Source organism: Capra hircus, chromosome 9 (assembly GCF_001704415.2).
Source record: "Capra hircus breed San Clemente chromosome 9, ASM170441v1, whole genome shotgun sequence".
Classification (NCBI taxonomy): domain Eukaryota; kingdom Metazoa; phylum Chordata; class Mammalia; order Artiodactyla; family Bovidae; genus Capra; species Capra hircus.
The window spans coordinates 16101633-16124324 of NC_030816.1; the positions used below are offsets into that span (position 1 = coordinate 16101633).

The 22692-nt window shown below is 42.3% G+C and overlaps 1 protein-coding gene across 1 annotated transcript; it reads right to left on the reverse strand.

Moving 5' to 3' along the window:
- Positions 14508-15254, reverse strand: LOC108636768 (the record flags this gene model as incomplete). Its single annotated transcript, XM_018053510.1, has 1 exon — positions 14508-15254. A coding segment is annotated over exon 1 (747 nt), but the record flags the coding sequence as incomplete, so codon positions are not given.

A 22692-nucleotide genomic window follows, 5' to 3' on the forward strand; every position in this document is an offset into this window, starting at 1 on the left:
CTCTTTGTGACCCCATGAATCGCAGCATGCCAGGCCTCCCTGTCCATCACCAACTCCCAGAGTCTACTCGAACTCATGTCTATCGAGTTGGTGATGCCATCCAGCCATCTCATCCTCTGTTGTCCCCTTCTCCTCCTGCCCCCAATCCCTCCCAGCATCAGGGTCTTTTCCAGTGAGTCAACTCTTCACATGAGGTGGCCAAAGTATTGGAGTTTCAGCTTTAGCATCAGGCCTTAGAGCAACACAAATTTATTAGCTTATAGTTCTGTCTATAAGAAAGCCAACATGCTGAATTTTCTTCTTAGGGTCTCCAAAGGCTGAAGTCAAGATGTTGTCTTGATGGGCTGTATTTGGGGGATCTGCAGAAAAATCTGCTTCCAACTTATTCCTCTTGTCAGCAGAATCATTTCCTTGAAGCTGTAGGACTGAGGTTTATGTTTCCTTGCTGGTTGCTAGCTGTGGATAGCTCTCTGCTCCTAAATGCCACTTATACTCCTTCTCATATGTCCACATCCATCTTCAAACTAGCAATGGTGTATTGAATATTTCTTAGGCTTTGAGTCTATCTGACTACTTTTTCTGCCTTTCTCTTTTGCTTATAAAGGGCTCATGCAATTACATCATCTTTCTTAACCAAATAATTTTGCATATTCAGATCAACTGACTTGAGACTTTAATTACATATTCAAAATTCCTTCAGAACAGTACCTAGTTTGGTATTTTATTGAATACAGAGGAGCTGAGAACTTTGGGTGGGCATTTTTAGACTTCTTCCAGATATAACCATTACTAGAGAATTGATTTAAATAAATCAATTTAAAATCAAGATACGTGACTCTATTTTGTATGTGTTATCTGTATTCAACACTATTTTATACTTCTACAAGTTCTTTAATAATGATAAGCATGTCCACACTAGTCTTTGGACATGTATTAATACTTCTAATTAAAGAAAACTTGCTACCTTATTAATAAGTTTCCCTGAATTTGACTCATAATGTCTTCAGTGATTTCGAAGTTTTGGCCTAATTGTAGATTTCTGTGGTCCTCTAATGTGTTTAAGACAGCACAGACAATCAGATTTTTAAATCAGACCAACAAGTTAAATATCTTACCTGATATTAAGCTTTACTAATAATTTCAGGTATCCTTAATCTGTGTGTCAGAGTCTATCATTTGCAGCTTTCAAGATTAGTTTGGATAATCTTTTTTTCACAGGCAAAGGAAGAGAATGGATTGATCATTTACTTCTTACATTGCATACAAATTTAAGGGATAAAATATCATTGGTGTACTTTCTTGTAAAGAAAAAGATTTCTCCCAGATTTATTTATTTTTCATTGTGTTATGAACTTTGTGTTACTGTGGACCAGAAAGTAATTCATTCACATGCACCCATAGCTGTACTTACACACCCACATGCCATACTCTCCTCACTCTCACACATCCACACACATACCACACACACATATTTCTCAAACATATTGATGTTAGTAGAGAATCATGAAGCCAAGGCTCAGTAGAAGCAGCATGTAAGGAGGCTCATTTTAGGGAAAGAGTGAAAAATATAGATATGATATGTCCTACCCAACAGTCATTTTCTTTTTCATACTCAGATAATTCAGATAGTTTGGGGAGGGCAGCAGTATATGCAATTCAAAACACAATCCTCATAGCCGTTGACGATAACAATAGTCACATAACTCAATTGTAGCTACTGATTTGAAAGTGGAAGTGCGACTCCTGGGAAAGTTCTTTACAAAGGAGCCAGATTTACTGGGTATATGTCCTTCTGCCCTTCTTCTTCCTAAATGTACTGTGGATGAGTTCTAAATGTGGAGCACGCATCTTCTGACCACAAAGCTATCATGAGGGAAGGACCCAGAAAAATGCAGAGACTTGAGAGCTGACATTCTTGAACTGTTGAACTAAAATCACCACCAACTTATCTCTGAACATCTCAGGTTGCGAGTGAAACACAACACATCAGCGTTTGGGCTGGGGTTTGTATTACTGTTGTTTAGTCACTAAATCATGTCTGACTCTTTTTGACCCCATGGCCTGTAGCCTACCAGGCTCCTCTATCCATGGGATTTCCCCGGCAAGAATACTGGTGTGGGTTGCCATTTCCTTCTCCAGGGGATCTTTCGGACCCAAAGACTAAACCCACATCTCCTGCATTGGCAGGAGGATTGTTTACCACTGAACCACCTGGGAAGCCCGGGATTTGTATTCGTTGGCAGCAATTTTTAACTGACATAGTAGTTCAGAGTAGTGACTAGAGAAGACAGTCATAGCAGTGGAGGAGGAAGGTACAAGTATCCTTTGATTTGTCAAGGTATTTGATTTATTTCTCTCATGACATTTGCATGCAGCTGTTGTATAACTGAAAATCTAATCTCTTGTCCTTGCCTAAAAACTCACAAAGGGATATTTACTCTTCGTCTGTACCATATGTTAATTTCAGTTCATCCATAAAAATTTATTGAATGACATCAATAAGGGTAATGATGCCTCCAATTTAGACTCTTGCAGCTTGATATGTAAAGAATATTTTTATTATTGGAAGAGAATAGGGGATAAAAAATAATCTCTGATATGGAAAAATAGGAAAATCTTTTAACAAATTCTAATGTGAATTTGCAGAAAGTATTCCAGAAAACTAACAGTCATCATTCTTGTTATCATCACCAAAGAGTGTAATCAGGTAAGAGAAACCGTAACCAAGGAAAACATAAAAGATTGGAATGGACTTGTATGAAATATGTCAAAAATCTTGAATAAAATATTCATGACACTCAAAATAAGGAGTCCTTTTAAGTTATATTCCGGGTTATACTCGCTTGACCTGTGTTGTGTGATTTTCCCAGATGACTATAAGAAGAGAAAATTAATTTTATTTTATGCTGAGAAGCACAGTCTTCAAAATTGAAAAAACACAGCAAGATTTTTCCTTTCTGGTTGCTTTTTTTTTCTACTTCTAACATTTACCAGAGAGACCTATAATTAAAAATGGGTAGATTTATAAATGAGTTCCTAATGTGAGAGTTGGACTATAAAGAAAGGTGAGCACCGAAGAATTGATGCTTTTGAACTGTGATGCTGGAGAAGACTCTTGAGAGTCCCTTGGACTGCAAGGAGATACAACCAGTCCATCCTAAAGGAGATCAGTCCTGGGTGTTCATTGGAAGGACTGATTTTGAAGCTGAAACTCCAGTACTTTGGCCACCTGATGCAAAGAGCTGGCTAACTAGAAAAGACTCTGATGCTGGGAAAGATTGAAGGCAGGAGGAGAAGGGGATGACAGAGGATGAGATGGTTGGATGGCTTCATCGACTCGATGGACATGGGTTTGGGTGGACTCTGGGAGTTGGTGATGGATAGGGAGGCCTGGCGTGCTGCGATTCATGGGGTCAGGGTTGCAAAGAGTCTGACACGACTGAGTGATTGAACTGAACTGAACTCTTTTTTATAAAAGAGTTCCTATAAATTATTGTCTCCAGATTGAGAGAAATTTTATTATAACTTTAGTGACTAAAATACGCATTTGGATATCACTCATTGTTAGTTGATTATTTTGTTCTTACAATAAGTTTATTGAGATCTTATCTGAGAATATAGCAATAAACAGCAAGATCTGTTTTTCCATTCCCTGAAATTAACATCTCCTGGGGAAGACAGTTACCAAAGGGATAATTGTTATGTGGTGTGAGTCTCTTAGGATGGAGAAGTATGGAGGTGATTGAGCAGGGAAGAACTTTTCTGAGCCCTGATAATGTAACATGGTGGGAAGATAGAAAAAGCACCAGGGAATGTTTGATTTGAATCTAGTGGAATAATATCTGTGCATTCAAAAAGTGTCAGTTGGTTGGTTTTAAAAACTGTTATCAAGATTCTAAAATTTCCACGCTTGGCAAATTTTTATATTCCATGGTGAAAGCTAAAACACTAAAAATTTAAAAAGATTTAAGATACTTTCATATAGTATTCACGGACTCATGAAATTATCAGGATTAAATACCGTTTTAAGCCAGATGAATGGTAATTATAGAGAATATATTTTTGTGTTTCCTTAATTTCTCTTTCATTTCTAAGCTATCCCTTTTTAAAAATAAAGAAAAAAACAACCAAACAAAAAAAGCCAAAGACAACCCAATTTCATGTAAAATAATTTATTATGATGTTTTCCCTTGCTGTTCAGTCCAGTTCAGTTCATTCACTCAGTCATGTCTGACTCTTTGTGACCCCATGGACTGCAGCATGCCAGGCTTCCCTGTCCATCACCAACTCCAGAGCTTGCTCAAACTCATGTCCATTGAATTAGTGATGCCATCCAACCATCTCATTTTCTGTCATCCTCTTCTCCTGCCTTCAATCTTTCCCAGCATCAGGGTCTTTTTCCCTTGCTGTGAAACACTGTAAATATAGCTACTTTCAAATTTTATAAGGGCTTGTTACTTCATTTTGTAAAAATCTCAAATGACCATATTGTTGTTAATTTAATAAAGTCAGAATGTTGCATATGAGTTTTTTCCACTTCAAAATTAAAAATCCTTTATATGCACAATGTACTTCATCAATAATGTTTTCCTCACATGTCACTCCTGTGGTTAGCATTAACTTATGCTTCATTGTGCATTCAATATCTTGAGCCACAGTCAGTTTAGTTATGAAATGGTTAATTTCCAGAGAAAGGTGGACTTTTAAAACAAATCCCAGGCATACACATTATTAACCTGAAGAGAAACATTTGCTCAGGTTGCTTCAAACAACCCTGGAAGGGGTGGGAGAGGATGGAGGAGGAAGGAAGAAGGGAAAGGAATGAAAAGACAGGTGGAAGAACAATGTTTATTGATCAGTACTGATTATGGAGTTTTATTGAATGGCCCAAATGATGTGCAAATAGTCTAGGCCAATGCTTCTCAAAATTTGGTGTTTCTACAGTTCATTTGGGACCTTTTTAAAGATGTAGATACTGATTTAGTAGTACAGAGGTGATACCTGAGATGATGTATTTAAAACATATTTTTAGACCAGACCACATGTCTAAATCTGTGGAGTAGCCAGGGTCTAGATCTGTGGTTCTGAGCATGGGCTCACATGAGAAACGTCTGGCAAAAGAGAGAAATCCTAGTGCTCAGGCCACACTTCTGAACCATCAAGTTAGAATCTTTAGTAATGAGACCCAGGTTTCAGTGTTTTTAAAAAATCTCCTGATGGATATACCAATGAACAGCCAGGCTTGAGAAACCACTGGTCAGAAGATTATTGTCCCTCCTCATTGGCAAGAGCTAGTGGATTCACTCCAGTGGTACTTTAGAATCACTCATAAACTGAAAGTCAAATTACTCCAGTACAACAGACTGCAGCTGAGAAAACAAAACGTGCACCGCACTATTTAAATAAAAACCCAGCACACATAGGATATGTTTGGCCACATAGACCCTCAGAAATGTTATTGTTTCTGTCCTTGCACAATTTTTGCTATTGAGTTCCTGCATATAAGCACGTCTTGGGAATAGTGGTAGAAATAAGAAAAATAAACCATTTAGTTTCTCCCTGCATGAGACTGAGTGTTTGGAAGGCTGTTTTATTCACATCAACTTGCCTGATCTCAGGAATGGCAGGATTTCAGGGAATGGATCTTTGAGTGTTTGTTGTAACTTATCCTAGTCCATTTCCTACCATGTAAATTTCTCCTCAATGTAGTCCATCCGATAACTAGAATTACCCCTATTTCCCACATTTACAGAAAAATATCAATCTTAATTTATAATGTATCAGTGACTCTTAGAATTGCATCAGCTAATGCTCTTAACTGAAAACAACTGAAAAGGAGTCTGGGTGAACTAAACTGAACTGAAAAGGAGTTCATTTAAAAGGATAATGAGAAGCTCTCAGGGCTATTGGAGATTGGAAGCACAAGACTCAAGGCTAAATGACCAGGAACAATGCCCAAACCACACTGTAGAATTGTCTGAAGGGAAACTGCTGCTGCTGCTGCTAGATTACAATTTTCCCGGCTGCCATGTTGCACCAGGAACACACTAAAGTTGCTTTGTGGCTGAGAGCTGGACACGCTGCCGCTTCCACCCTCACTAGAAAGCCATGCTCTGTAGTCCCTCACATTGCTCACTAAGGTTTCCTACTGGAATGTCTGATTGAGTTTTGGGACTGCTTCCAACTGCACGGGTATTTTCTATCAATACCTTGGTAAGGCAGGAGTTAAAAAGTGGGAACTTCCTTATACCGAGGAAGGATATTCAAAACATGCTGGGGCAGGAAGAAACACTACTGTGTATCATCCTTTCTGGTGTCCTTTTGTAATTCAAGTCAGTAGAGTCAGCACCAATGTTTTTGCACTTCAATAAGTATTTATTCAGTTCTATTGCATACTCAATATGTAAACAAGACAGAAATAAATTGGTGTAGAAGTGCTTACAGTTTGTTAGGAAAAGTTTTATTTGGATTATTTTAATATAATGTAAACTGTAATATATATTCAGAAGGGGAGACCTTAGTGCTACAGAATGAGTGCAAAGTGAGAGAAAATAAAGTACCATTTCAAAGCTCGTTTGCCTTGACTTGTCAGATATAGTGAAATAGCTAATATAGTATTGTATTATATTTGTGTTTTTCTGTAACATTCTTGTGAAATGTTATATTAGCTCTTCAAGGGCAAATATCTTTTAAATATACTCTACAGTTTCTAGCACATAACTAGATGCATAGTAAGTATCCGGTTATTTTTTTATTGATTTGAATTTTTATGGGAAATGCATAGTCTGAGAACTCCAAAGTATATACAACCATATGATGTAAATAATATTATGGAAGAAAATACTACTTTTAAAATCAACTTTCTGCTGGATCATCAGAATTATAAGTAATAGCTGATGGACTGGCAATTTAAAGTTTTAAACCTGTTAGAGTTTTTAGGAGATCAATGCTTTCTAGCTCAAGCTATCGCTAAGATTCATGTGAAAATAGATAAAAAAAAATTGGCATTAATAGTTGATATGAATATGAATCATGATATATTGCCCTGCACTAATTATTATTACTGTTGTTGTTGTTATTATTTTTCCATATTTAAAGGAAACTTCTCCAGTACTAGGTTTGAGTGTGTGACCTATTCATGATTTGGAGGATGGAAATGTGTCAGAAGTTTCTTGTACACTCTTGAGATGCCCATACCTTAGAAAGATGTTTACATAACTGACTAGGCAAAATCACAATGCTCAGGAGAAAAACCAAAATATTCCATTGTCAGGTTATACTAAAATATATTCAACTATTCCTCTATTCCAGGTGGCTTCTAATGTTTTTACAATTGAAAATTATGTTGCAAACTCCATGCACACATGATAATATATTATGGCTTTTTTATTTTAACAGAAGTGTTATTACTGGATATGGCAGATTCTATTATTGTTAGCATTTATTCAACATCCCCTTTCCCATCACCAGAAGGGAACTACACAGCATTAAGACTGCTGTGTGACTTAGTACCTCCCTATGGTGTTATCAAAATTATAGATATAATTGTTTTAATATTTCCTTATCATTTTAGTGTCTTTAGGATCTGTGGTAATGTCATTGATTTCACTTATACGGGTTATTTGCATTTTGACCTCTGATTCTGTTAATTCTTTTATCTCTTGACAATGTTCTTGTTTCAATGTGTGTGTGTGTGTGTGTGTGTGTGTTTTTCCCTTGCTTCTACTAAAAAGCAAATTGTGATGCTTAGTAATATCCTGGTACTCAGATTTATGGTCAAACACGATTCTGGATGTTTCCATTAGAGTGTTTTGGGATGAGACTGACATTTAAATCAGTGGCCTTTGAATAGAGCAGATTGCCCTTCATAATGTGGGTGGACCTCATTCAATCAGTTGTAAGTCTCAATGGAACCGACCGTTGAGCAAGAAGGAATCCTGCTAGTAGACCCCCTTTAGACTTACACTGTAGTGTCAGCTTATTTCTGAATCTTCAGCCTGATGGCCTTCAGACTCAAACTTCACCATCAGCTCTTCCTTTTCTCCAGCCTGCTGGCTCACCCTCCAGATTTTGGATGTGCCAGTCTCCATAATCACGTAAGCCAATTACTTAAATCTCTGTCTGCAAACATAGGCACACGTCCTACTGGTTCTATTTCTCTGGAGTAACTGACATGTCTTTTAATTCTGAATCAAACCTCAGCCACTGTATGTAGAAGAACTATAGAGACTGATAGAAATAATGTTTATGCTTCCGGCTGCTGTGTGGCACAGGGAACTCAGCTCGATGATCTGTGATGACCTAGAGGGGTCGGATAGGGGTAGATGGGAGGCTTAAGAGGGAGGGGATATATGTATACATGTTTCTGAGTCATGTTGTTATACAGCAGCAGCTAACACAACATTGTAAAGCAATTATACTGTTATGCACCGAGCCCGTATCTCCGAACCGACCGAGAGAGCAAGTCCACCACAGTAATGCAAAGGCAAGAAGGGAGTTTATTTCTAGTGCGCTAGGGCCCAAGTCTCTTCCAGCACAGTGGAATCCGACAAGAGCCCCGAACAAAGGAGTATGGCGGCTTATATACAGGCAGTTCTTTGTCTCAGTTACAGGAGCAGCTGGCGTTACATGATTGGCCAGGCAGGATGAGCGCATATCCTGTCTCTTTCTGGTAAACATGACTCAGGTCCTAGAGCCCGTCATTTGGTCCCTAACATTCCCCCCTGTCCTTAGATCATATAGAGGAATCTTCCTCTTGGTCCTGAGACACAGTTTGATATTGTTGTCGAAGCACAAACAGCTGTACTGTATTTATGCGTTCCTTTACAAAGGCTACAAGTCTATACATGGGCCAAAGGTAAGCATCAGTAGAAGTACTAGCAGGGGTCCCAGCAAGGTGGAGATTAGGGTGGTCAACTAAGGGGATTGTTGAAACCAAGACTCAAACCATCCTTGTTGAGCCTCATGTTCTCATTTACGTTGGACTAGTCCCTCTCTTACTTTGGCCATAGATTCTCTAACTATTCCTGTGTGATCAGCATAAAAACAACACTCTTCTTCTAGGGCAGCACAGAGTCCCCCCTGTTGCAGAAAGAGCAGATCTAATCCTCTTTTGTTTTGCAGAACTACTTCAGATAGGGACGTTAAAGACGATTCTAAATGACTAATAGATTGTTCTATACGGGTGATGTCCTCATCTATGGCCGCTCTCAGGGAGTTAAATCCTTGGCTTTGCAGGGACAAAGCTGTTATTCCTGTTCCGGCCCCGGCTATTCCAAGACCGAACATAGTTGCTATGGTTATGGCAGTAAGAGGTTCCCTCTTGACTTTGTAAGTTCTTTCTTGAGGATTTAGGGTCAATTTTTGGGCCCAGTAATCATATATTGTTTCCTCTGGTCGGTACAGAATTTTTGGCACGACTGCTACCATAACACAGAATTCTTCTTTGGGATCAAAGATTGAGCTGTGTAAGCATGGAGTCAGCCCCGTGTGTGAACAGACCCACCATCCTCCCATCCGTGGTATTAGCCACCTGGCTATGGGCAAGTCTGTAGGCTCAACGACATGCGCACCCAGTGGAGACCTCTCTGATAATACCTTGCCCATACATAACCCTTTTTTCCATACCTCTCTCATTGTAAGGCCTACTTTTCGGTCTCCCCATTGACATTGAGGAGGATCGGTGCCATTGGCCAGGTCGTAAGAGGCGTTGAGGCCTACTGCCTCGTAATAAGGGGGAATTAAGTTGTAACATAACCAACAGGATTTAGTTGCCTCAGGATGGGTTTGATTTAAGGTAGCATAAGGTGCCTTTACTAATTTTCATAGTGGATCTGTTTGTCCGAGTTTAGCAAGGGGGCCCGCCTCTGGGTCTTTTGTTGGTCCCTGGGACGTAGGTAGGTAGAGAGTTGCATGGACCTGTTCAACGGGGTTTGGACCGATACTATATATTTGTACCGGTTCTAAAACTTGACTCACAACAATGATCCCATTATAATACTCCCGGTATGGGAACCCGTCAGTTCTGGTCTGAAGCCCCCATGATATCCCATTGACCCAGGCCTTTTTTTTTTTTTTTTGCTTTGTCAATGTTAAACCTTATTTTTACCTGGGCAAAGTTATGATCCTTTTCCCAATCAGAGTACGGAGGTTCGGGTCCTACAAATGAGAAGTTAAGCAAGTCCCAGTTTCCTACATCCCACCGTCTATACCCTGGAGTCTCTGACCCATCATTGGAAGTTACGCAGTCCCAAGATTTACAATAAGAGTCCTGTATCCCCCCACAGATCTTCCAGTTATGCCTGGGCACACCTGGACATGCCCAGAGTGCATGATTCCAGAGCTTGCCCCTCTTCCAGGGTACATTTACCACCGGCTTAAGGTCAAAGTATAAGTCTGGCCACCAAGTATTTGGTGGATGTATTGTGGTGGTGGAGTTAAGCATCTCACGTGTTAGTCCATTTTGCAGTTTCCAGGTGATTTTGACGGGTTGGTGCGGGTTCACGCTGGCAGCTTAGGAGCAGAGTAACATAACATGGTCATCCATAAGATGGTCCAGACGAGTTGTCTTGGTCCTGTCAACAACGCCGGAGCTTCAGCCTCAGGGGGTTGGACGGGTGCAGAGACGCTTCCCATTTTTTTTTTTTTTTTAGCGTCTTCCTGCTCTGCTGAAGTAGCTGGGCGTACGTGGTTGCAATGCACCCAAGGCCTGATACCGTCGACCTTTAGGGCACTTGGGGTGGTAAGAAGAACAACATAAGGACCCTTCCATTTGGGTTCTAGTGCCTTGGTTTGGTGCCTTTTGACCCATATCCAATCTCCTGGGCCAATGTCATGTGAGGGAATAGTTCCCTTATTTTGACCCACAGGTATTTTCCGGAGCAGTTTCTAGACACGAGAGTGCACCTTGCTTAAGGCCATCAAGGCCTCTTGGAATTGTCCCAACGTGGGAGGTGGTAGTTTCTTCCCTTCAAATATTGGACATACCGGGGGAGGTCTCCCATACAGAATTTCAAATGGGGCCAGATTAAGTTGATAAGGAGTATTACGCGCACGGAAGAGGGTGAAGGGAAGGAGGGTCACCCAGTCCCCGCCAGTCTCTATAGCCAATTTAGTTAAAGTTTCTTTTAGGGTCTGATTCATTCTTTCTACTTGCCCTGAGCTCTGAGGACTGTATTCGCAATGTAACTTCCATTTAGTCCCCAGGGCTAGGGCAAGGCTCTGAACTATTTGACTCACAAAAGCAGGTCCATTATCAGAGCCGATGGTCACTGGCAGGCCAAACCTGGGAACTATTTCTTCTAAAACCTTTTTCGCCACTATCATCGCGGTTTCTCCCTTTGTAGGAAAAGCCTCTACCCACCCTGAGAAGGTATCCACCAACACTAACAAGTGCCGGTAACCATACTTGCCTGGCCTTACCTCGGTGAAATCTATTTCCCAGTGTTGCCCTGGTCCTTCTCCCCGATACCTCAGTCCTGCATGTTGTCCTTTTCCTGGCCTCATCTGTTGACACGCCTTACAAGCATGCACTATGTTCTTTACAGTTGTCTGGTGCTGGGGAAATCGCAGGTGCACAGTTTGAAAGAGCATCAGAGTATTCTTTTCTCCCAGATGAGTAGACAAGTGTAAATGCTCACATAGTTGCCGTCCCAACTGAGCAGGGAGTATCGAGTAGCTGTCTGAGTCTCGGTACCATCCATCTTCACCTTTTTGAAGGTTGGTGTGTTCTTGGATCCAAGCAAGGTCTGTGGATGAATACTCAGGAGTTGGGGGCAGAGTTCCCATACCTGGAGGTGGAAGTCTGATCGCCAACACAGGGGTGATGAAATCTTCATCAGCTACTTTTTGAGCTGCCAGGTCTGCGGCATGATTCCCTCGTGCCGTGGGGCTGTCACCCTTCTGATGTCCAGGTACGTGTACTATTGACACAGCCCAAGGCATCTGTACAGCCTCTAAAAGTCTACGGATTTCAGGCAAATTTTTAATTTCTTTTCCTTCAGCTGTCAAAAACCCCTGTTCCCGATATATCGGGCCCTGGATGTGTACCGTGCCAAAAGCATAGTGACTGTCAGTGAAAATAGTTAGTCTTTTTCCTTTGGCTCTCTCTAATGCTTGAATCAGGGCAATTAACTCTGCCTTTTGTGCTGAGGTATCCGGGGGAAGGGCCTCTGCCCATACCGTCTGTCCAGAGTCATCTACTACTGCAGCTCTCGCCCGTCTCTGTCCATCTTTCACATAACTGCTGCCATCTGTGAACCATTTTAGCTCACTGTTATCCAGTAGAGTATCGGTTAAGTCCTTTCATATTGCTGTTACCCCGGCCAGTATCTCATCACAATCATGGAGGGGGCTATTTTCCTCCGGATTGGGCAAAAGAGTGGCCGGATTTAGAGTGCAGGGCGTTTGGAAATGAATCCGTGGGGTGTCAAGTAGCAAGGCCTGGTAGTGCGTCAAGCGGGCATTAGAAATCCACTTACGTGGGGGTTGCTTTAAAACTCTCTCTATGGCATGAGGAGTGTAGACCAAGAGTCTCTGTCCATAAGTCAGTTTATCAGCATCATGGACTAAGAGCGTGGTGGCCGCGATGATATGGAGGCAAGGTGGCCATCCGGCTGCCACTGGGTCCAGTCTCTTGGAAAGGTAAGCTACAGGTCGCTTCCATGGTCCCCATCTCTGTGTTAGTACCCCTTTTCCTATCCCCCACTTTTCATCTACAAATAATTGGAAAGGCGTAGATGGATCAGGGAGGGCAGGGCAGGAGCTTCTAGCAAGGCTCGCCTGAGCTCTTGGAAGGCCTCTTTCATTGGCTCAGTCCATTTCCAGTCCTTGTTTCCTTTGTCCCTTCATATAGGGGCCTGGCCTTTTCTGCAAACCCCAAGATCCATAACCAGCAACATCCCACAGTTCCCAGAAATTTTCTCACTTTTCTAGGGTTAGCCGGCTCAGGGATCTGGAGGGTGGTTTCTTTTGTAGCCTGTGTTAGCCACCTCTGGCCCTGCTTTATCATATAACTGAGGTATGTAACCTCTTGCTTGGCAATCTGGGCCTTTTTGGCACTGGCCCTGTAACCTAAAGTCCCCAAGGTTTGGAGAAGGTCACCTGTTGCCTCTTGGCACTCTTTCTCTGTAGCCGCTGCCAGCATAAGGTCATCAACATATTGTAATAAAACAATGGTAGGGTGTTCAACCCGATACTCATGGAGGTCTTTGTCCAGGGCCTCATTAAATAACGTGGGCTAGTTTTTGAAACCCTGTGGTAAGCAAGTCCATGTCAGCTGCACAGGGGTCTGACCACCGTCTTCCTGCCATTCGAAGGCAAAGATCTCTTGGCTTGCGGGGGCAAGAGGCAAACTGAAAAAGGCATCTTTTAAATCTAAAACAGTATACCAAATGTGGTTTGGAGGCAAGTTGCTTAGCAATGTATAAGGGTTAGGAACCGTAGGATGAATATCTCTCACCCGTTTGTTGACTTCTCGTAGATCTTGAACCGGTCTAAAATCAGTTTCCCCAGGCTTTTTCACAGGCAACAGGGGAGTGTTCCATGGGGACCAGCACCTTTTCAGGACCCCAGCGTCTATGAGGCGTTATATATGAGGAGTAATTCCTTGTCGAGCCTCTTGACTCATGGGATACTGCCGTACCCTCACTGGGGAAGCACTGGCTTTCAGTTCCACAATGATAGGGGGCCTCTGTTTGGCCAGTCCCATTCCTGCTGTTTCAGCCCAGGCCTGAGGGTATCTTTGAACCCATGGTTGTACTTTGGGGCTTATTGTCGCTGGGGCCTCTGGCAAGTAGAGTCTGTATTCATCTTTTAATGCCAGAGACAAGACCTGAAGAGGATGCCCAGTCCCATTTAGAACCGACACTTGTCCGTGGTAGAAATGAATTTGGGCATTCACTTTAGACAGTAAATCCCTTCCCAACAAGGGCGCTGGACACTCAGGTATCACCAGAAAAGAATGGGTTACCTGGTGGACCCCCAAGTTCACATGCCGTTTTGTAGTCCATCCATATCGTTTAGTCCCGGTTGCTCCCTGCACCCAGCTACTTTTCTTAGACATGGGTCCATCTTTTTGGTTTAAGACTGAGTATTGGGCTCCCGTGTCCACCATGAAGCCAATTGGTTTCTCCTCCACATTTATAGTTACCCAGGACTCGGGGAGGGGCTTCGAGCCCTGACCCCCCTAGTCGCTATCCTCACTCGCGTAGAGGATATGACTGTCTGGAGAGGGAGTCTCGTTCTTGGGGTTCTTGGGCCCCTCTTTTAGCTTTTTCTTGGGGCATTTATCTTTCCAATGTCCAAACTCTTTACAAAACGCACATTGGTTTTTCTCAAGCTTACGCCTTGTCGTTTTTTTCTTCAGTTTTTGAGTCCAATTTTTTCCCTTTTTGGAACCTGTTTTTGTTTTCAACCCCAGCAAAAAATATCTGAGCCAGCTCTTTTTGATTTTTACGGTTTTCTTCAGCTCTAAATTCTCTTTCTTCTCTTCTAATGGGGTCCTCTCTCTCTTCTGGGGTCTCTCTATGATTAAAAACTCTCTCGGCTGCCCACACTAGATCTTGCAAGGATTGTTCACTTAACCTCTCTATCTTTTGTAACTTTTTTCTAATATCGGGGGCTGCTTGATTTACAAATGCTAACATAACTGCCGCTTGTGACTCATCTGCCTGTGGGTCCATGGGGGTATACTGTCTAAAAGCTTCCACTATCCTTTCAAGGAAGGCTGCTGGGCTCTCATTTGGCTCCTGCCTCACTGAATTTATTTTGGCCAAATTAGTTGGCTTCCTGGCGGCCGCTCTAAGGTTGGCCATAAGAGTCTGGTGGTACACTCGGAGATGCTCCCTACCTTCAGCACGTTCGAAGTCCCAGTTGGGTCGCACCAAGGGGAACCTCTCCTCAATGAGGTTAGGCTGTATTGTGGGCCTCCTATCCACCCCTGGCACATTCTTCCGAGCTTCTGACAGGATCCGCTCGCGCTCCTCTGTAGTGAAAAGCACCTGTAACAGTTGCTGACAATCATCCCAAGTGGGATTGTGAGTAAAAAGGATAGACTCTAAAAGATCAATAAGACCCTGCGGTTTTTCAGAGAAGGAGGGAGTCTGGGTTTTCCGATTGTACAAATCACTAGTGGAGAAGGGCCAATCCTGATATGTCTGCTCTCCACCCTCTCTGGCTGGCCCTGCCCAGACCGGAAATGCGTGAACAGTGGAAGAGGGGACTTCTGGGTCTTCTTTTTCCGCTACGCTGGCCATTTCCCTTGTTCTTCCCCGAGTTCCCTGGGAAGGGCTCCCTTCTCTGGGAGGAGCTGAAGGCTCGGTTCTCCTGGCTTCTCCTGATGAAACCTGTGGAACCTGTGGAAGCAAGGGCGGATGTGGATCTGCATACGGGGGTGGGAACAATTCGGTCTCCAGATCTATCAGATTAGGATACAGAGAAGATTCTTGGAAGACCGGCTTTGGTCGATTCTCGTCCTTTTTTCCTTCTTTTTCTTCGGAAGCCTTCATGACTAGCACCTGTGGTCTTGGCGAGGTTGGAGTTGGGGAAGAGGGACGGGGAGGTTTGGGAGGTTTAGAAGGAGTGAGAACAAAGGGTTTAAGCCATTCCGGTGGGTTTCTCACTAGATCCTGCCGGACCAGAATGTAGGGAGTCTGATCTGGGTGCCCGGCAGGACTAGGAGTAAGCACCCTCTCTTTAACTGCCTGGATAATTTGGGGATTGAAGGTTCCCTCTTGTGGCCATCCGACCTCAAAGGTGGGCCACTCGGCAGAACAGAAAGTCACCAGTTTGCTCTTCTTCACCAGTAACGAAAGATTCTGAGCTCTAGACTTGAAATCAGAGAAGTGGTTAATCATAAGAGATAAAGGAGTAGAAGTTGTTTGTCCCATGATCACAGAAAAGTACACTGGGAGCCAACAGAGCACACAAAGAGCAATGCAGACCCCACAAATAGACAAACAGATAACAAACGCAAGGTGGCCACCAACAGTGCACTCAATCTTACCTGCAGGATGTTCACAGAGCCAGCCGCCTCCCCGGCACGATGCTGGGCCTTGGCCTTACGCTGGACCTAATCCAGTAACCAGAGCCAGCCACCTCCCCAGCACGATACCGAGCCTCGGCCTTACGCCGGACTTAATCTAGCAACCAGAGCCAGCCGCCTGCCCAGCATGATACCAGGACTCGGCCTTACGCTGGACTTAATCTAGTAACCAGAGTCAGCCGCCTCCCCAGCACGATATCGGGCCTCAGCCTTACGCCGGACTTGCCTCTGCACTTTACACCCAGATGCCTCCCCAGTACGATACTGGGCCCCGGACTTAATCTGCGCTTCTGCAACATTAGCACTGGTGCTCAGAGCTCTTATCTCCTAACGAGGTTACTCCGTTCTACCAGGAGAGTTGTCCTCCCTGGCGGGACGGAGATCCCGGACGAGCCCCCAAATGTTATGCACCGTATCTCTGAACCGACCGAGAGAGCAAGTCCACCACAGTAATGCAAAGGCAAGAAGGGAGTTTATTTCTAGCGTGCTAGGGCCCAAGTCTCTTCCAGCACAGTGGAATCCGACAAGAGCCCCGAACAAAGGAGTATGGCGGCTTATATACAGGCAATTCTTTGTCTCAGTTACAGAAGCAGCTGGCATTACATGATTGGCCAGGCAGGATGAGCGCATATCCTGTCTCTTTCTGGTAAACATGACTCAGGTCCTAGAGCCCGTCATTTGGTCCCTAACATATACCCCAGTGAAAAAGAAATTAATTAGAAAAAGAAATAATATTCATGCTTTGGAATGGCAAGCCTTTTTTTCTGTCAGTTCATTACTGTGGAAGTTAGTCAAATATAATTAGTAGTTGGGCTGCACTTAGTGTTTTTTGTTGTTATTGTTCTCATGACATTGCTGCTGCTGCTGCTAAGTTGCTTCAGTCATGTCCGACTCTGCACCGACCCCATAGAGGCAGCCCACCAGGCTCCCCTGTCCCTGGGATTCTCCAGGAAAGAACACTGGAGTGGGTTGTCGTTTCCCTCTCCAATACAGGAAAGTGAAAAGTGAAAGTGAAGTCGCTCAATTGTGTCCGACTCTTAGCGACCCCATGGACTGCAGCCTACCAGGCTCCTCCGCCCATGGGATTTTCCAGGCAAGAGTACTGTAGTGGGGTGCCATTGCCTTCTCCTATCATGACATTGGGCTACAAATTTCTCCAGTGGCAGCCTATCAAGGCAAACAACTGAACTGTATTTCAAAGTATGGCAAGTCCCTCTGAATAGAAATTGAATGCATGAACTCTGTATGCTTACTACAGAGGCTGGGGTAGCAGATAGTTCATCTTTATGCTTTCCTCAATCCAGATATTTAAACAGCACTTGATATTCTTGTCCAGCCTCAGTCTTAGGTAGAGCTATATGCTGGACCTTAGGAGTAAGGCCTTCTCAGTATTCCTGGTCTCCCTCCCGTGATAGAAAAATTATGTATTATGTCTTTGGAGAGGCAGGATAGAATTTTCTTCCTCTTTCCCAAAAGAACCCTGGAGAAGGAAATGGCAACCCACTCCAGTACTCTTGCCTGGAGAACTCTATGCATAGAGGAGCCTGGAGGGCTACAGTCTATGGGGTTGCAAAGAGCTGAACACGACTGAGCAGCTAACACTTTCCCATTGGAAGCAGACCTCTGCTTTGTAGCAGCATAGGATTGTGGGCTAGAAGATTTCTGTGCTTTTCCACAGGGACAGATAGCTTTTGCTTCTTCACTTCTTTAAGAGGCAATCAATTTTTCTCTGATTCTTTGAGGTGGAAGATAAGAAGTCCTTCTTTTGCTCAGAAGCAGTCATCTAGGCTGAGGCTGTGGTGGCAAGAATATAGATCACCTCTGGCCCACATATTTTGCTTCAGGCAGAGAACAGAAGCAGCATTTCTTTGTGCCTGTGCCTCCTTGGTGTCTGATCACCATCCATATGAGGTCCCCTTTGAGGGAAATGGTTCTCTCTGGTATCCTCTCCTATACAGAATCTTTCTTAAGCGCACCTAGCAGAGATCCATGGAAAAGAGTTTGTGAGTGAGTGTGCACAACCTTTCTTTTTGATAATTTAGGTTATTCTCAACTATTGCAAGCCCACACTTGGCCCTTAGGGATTTTTTAGTGTTCTATTTTATTTTTTGGGCAGCCACTTCTTCCTCCTGTGCTCTGCCATAGAGTTCATGTGTCCAGTCTCTTTTCAGTGGAACTTCTCATACTTTGAAGTTCAGTTCAGTTGGTTGCCCTGTTCTCAGATGTCTTCATGGGTTCAAGATGAGTGTTTTTTTTTTTTTTTAGATCATCTGTATTTTTCTTATTGTCAGGGTGGGAATGATATTCTCTTGCAGGTTTCTACACTCTAAGAATATTTTCTTTTACCAGCATATTGTCTTTTAAAGAAATTTTTAAAAAGAAACATTTGTTTTTTTGTGTTTACTTGCATATTTACCATTTTTAGTTCTTGTCCTTTCTTTCTGTTTGAATTTTTACCTATCATCATTTCTGTTCAGCCTGAGGAACTTTGAGCATTTCTTAGATCTTCCAGCAGTAAATCTTATAAAGATTTCATGTATATGAAGATGACTTTATTTTGTGAACGATATTTCACCAGATACAGATTTCTATACTGACAAAAAAATTTTTTTAAATTTTAAACCATTAAAGCAATGTACCATTGTCTTCTGGCTTCAATTCTTTTTTTTTTTTTCTTTTTACTTGAAGTCATCTGTTATTCTCATCAATGTCTCTCTGTACAAAATGTGTTTTTTTCCTTTTGGTTTCTTTTAAGGTTGTTCTTTTTATCTTCAGCTTGAAGCAGTTTGAATTATCATGTAAAGATATGTTCCTTTTCTCCTCTTGCCAGGTAAAATGGTTTTCTTTTTATTTACTTTGCTGATCAAGTCTGTGGGTTCCTTTATTCTTAACTTGAAAAACTTGGCCATTATTTCTTCAAATATTATTTTTCCTTTTTCTCCCTCCCTTTCATCTCTCTCTGGGACTTCAGTGGTACTTACACAGCTTCATATTATCTTGTAAATGATGAAAGATGATTTTGTGAAAGTGCTGCACTCGATATGCTAGCAAATTTGGAAATCTCAGCAGTGGCCACAGGACTGGAAAAGGTCAGTTTTCATTCCAATCCCAAAGAAAGGCAATGCCAAAGAATGCTCAAACTATTGCACAATTGCACTCATCTCACACACTAGCAAAGTAATGCTGTAATTCTCCAAGCCAAACTTCAACAGTATGTGAAACATTAACTTCCAGATGTTCAAGCTGGATTTAGAAAAGGCAGAGCAAGAAGAGATCAAATTGCCAACATCTGTTAGATGATTGAAAAAGCAAGGGAGTTCTAGAAAAACATCTACTTCTGCTTTATTGAGTGTGCCAAAGCCTTTGACTGTGTGGATCACAACAAACTGTGGAAAATGCTTTAAGAGAGGGGACTATCAGACTACTTGATCTGCCTCTTGAGAAATCTGTATGCAGGTCAGGAAGCAACAGTTAGAACTGGACATAGAACAACAGACTGGTTCCAAATAGGAAAAGGAATATGTCAAGGCTGTATATTGTTACTCTGCTTATTTAACTTATGTGCAGAGTTCAGTTCAGTTCAACCACTCAGTTGTGACTGACACTTTGCAACTCCATGGACTGCAGCACACCAGGCCTCCCTGTCCATCATCAACTCCTGAAACCTACTCAAACTTGTGTCCATCATGTCGGTGATGCCATCCAACCATCTTATCCTCTGTCATCCCCTTCTCCTCCGGTCTTCAGTCTTGCCTGGCATCAGAGTCCTTTCCAATGAGTCAGTTCTTTGCATCAAATGGCCAAAGTATTGGAGTTTCAGCTTCAACATCAGTCCTTCCAATGAACACTCAGGACTGATCTCCTTTAGGATGGACTGGTTGGATCTCCTTGCAGTCCAAAGGACTCTCAAGAGTCTTCTCCAACACCACAGTTCAAAAGCATCAATTCTTCAGTGCTCAGCTTTCTTTATAGTCCAACTCTCACATCCATACCTGACTGATGGAAAAACCATAGCTTTGACTATGTGGATCTTTGTTGGCAAAGTAATGTCTCTGCTTTTTAATATGCTGTCTAGGTTGGTCATAGCTTTTCTTCTGAGGAGCAAGCATCTTTTAATTTCATGGCTGCAGTCACCATCTGCAGTGATTTTGGAGCCCCCCAAAATAAAGCCTGTCAGTGTTTCCATTGTTTCCCCATCTATTTCCCATGAAGTGATGGGACTGGATGCCATTACTTATGCCATCACTGGATGCCAAAACTAAGATGCCAGATATTAGTTTTCTGAATGTTGAGTTTTAAGCCAACTTTTTCACTCTCCTCTTTCACATTCATCAAGAGGCTCTTTAGTTCTTTTTTGCTTTCTACAGTAAGTGTGGTATCAGGTGCATATCTGAGGTTATTATATTTCTCCCTGCAATCTTGATCCCAGCTTGTGCTTCCTCCAGCCCAGCATTCCTCATGATGTACTCTGCATATAAGTTAAATAAGCAGGGTGATAAAATACAGCCTTGATGTACTCCTTTCCTGATTTGGAACGAGTCTGTTGTTCCATGTCCTGTTCTAACTGTTGCTTCTTGACCTGCATACAGATTTCTCCAGAGACAAATCAGGTGGTCTGGTATTCCCATCTTTTAAAGAATTTTTCACATACTGTGTGTTGTGATCCACACAGTCAAAGGCTTTTGTGTAGTCAGTAAAGCAGAAGTAGATTTTTTTTCTGAAACTCTCTTGCTTTTTTGATGATCCAGTGGATGTTGGCAATTTGATCTCTGCTTCCTCTGCCTTTTCTAAATCCAGCTTGAACATCTGGGAGTTCATGGTTCATCTACTGTTGAAGACTGGCTTGGAGAATTTTGAGAATTACTTTGCTAGCCTGTGAGAGGAGTGGAATTGTGTGGTAGTTTGAACATTTTTTGGCTTTGCCTTTCTTTGGGATTGGGATGAAGGCTGACCTTTTCCAGTCCTGCGGCCCCTGCTGAGTTTTCCAGATTTGTTGGCATATTGAGTGTAGCACTTTCACAGCATCAGTTTTTAGGATGTGAAATAGCTCAACTGGAATTCCATAACCTCCACTAGTTTTGTTCATAGTGATGCTTCCTAAGGCCCACTTGACTTTGCATTCCAGGATGTCCGGCTCTAGGTGAGCGATCACACCATTGCAATTATCTGAGTCATGAAGATCTTTTTGGTACAGTTCTTCTGTGTATTCTTGCCACCTCTTAATATCTTCTGCTTCTGTTAGGTCCATACTATTACTTTCCTTTATGTGCTCATCTTTGTATGAAGTGTTCCCTTGGTATTTCTTATTTTCTCGAAGAGATCTCTAGTCTTTCCCATTTTATTGTTTTCCTCTATTTCTTTTTTTTAATTTTAATTTTTACTTTATTTTACTTTACAATACTGTATTGGTTTTGCCATACATTGACATGAATCCACCACGGGTGTACATGAGTTCCCAAACATGAACCCCCCTCCCACCTCCCTCCCTATAACATCTCTCTGGGTCATCCCAGTGCACCAGCCCCAAACATGCTGTATCCTGCATCGGACATAGACTGGTGATTCGATTCTTACATGATAGTATACATGTTTCAATGCCATTCTCCCAAATCATCCCACCCTCTCCCTTTCCCTCTGAGTCCAAAAGTCCGCTATACACATCTGTGTCTTTTTTCCTGTCTTGCATACAGGGTCATCATTACCATCTTTCTAAATTCCATATATATGTGTTAGTATACTGTATTGGTGTTTTTCTTTCTGGCTTACTTCACTCTGTATAATCGGCTCCAGTTCATTCCATCTCATCAGAACTGACTCAAATGTATTCTTTTTAACGGCTGAGTAATACTCTATTGTGTATATGTACCACAGCTTTCTTATCCATTCATCTGCTGATGGACATCTAGGTTGTTTCCATGTCCTGGCTATTATAAATAGTGCTGCGATGAACATTGGGGTACATGTGTCTCTTTCAATTCTGGTTTCCTTGGTGTGTATGCCCAGCAGTGGGATTGCTGGGTCATAAGGCAGTTCTATTTGCAATTTTTTAAAGGAATCTCCACACTGTTCTCCATAGTGGCTGTACTAGTTTGCATTCCTACCAACAGTGTAGGAGGGTTCCCTTTTCTCCACACCCTCTCCAGCATTTATTGCTTGCAGATTTTTGGATCGCAGCCATTCTGACTGGTGTGAAGCGGTACCTCATTGTGGTTTTGATTTGCATTTCTCTAATAATGAGTGATGTTGAGCATGTTTTCATGTGTTTGTTAGCCATCCGTATGTCTTCTTTGGAGAAATGTCTATTTAGTTCTTTGGCCCATTTTTTGATTGGGCCATTTATTTTTCTGGACTTGAGCTGCATAAGTTGCTTGTATATTTTTGAGATTAGTTGTTTGTCAGTTGTTTCAGTTGCTATTATTTTCTCCCATTCAGAAGGCTGTCTTTTCACCTTGCTTATATTTTCCTTTGTTGTGCAGAAGCTTTTAATTTTAATTAGATCCCATTTGTTTATTTTTGCTTTTATTTCCAGAATTCTGGGAGGTGGATCATAGAGGATCCTGCTGTGATTTATGTCTGAGAGTGTTTTGCCTATGTTCTCCTCTAAGAGTTTTATGTTTCTGGTCTTACATTTAGATCTTTAATCCCTTTTG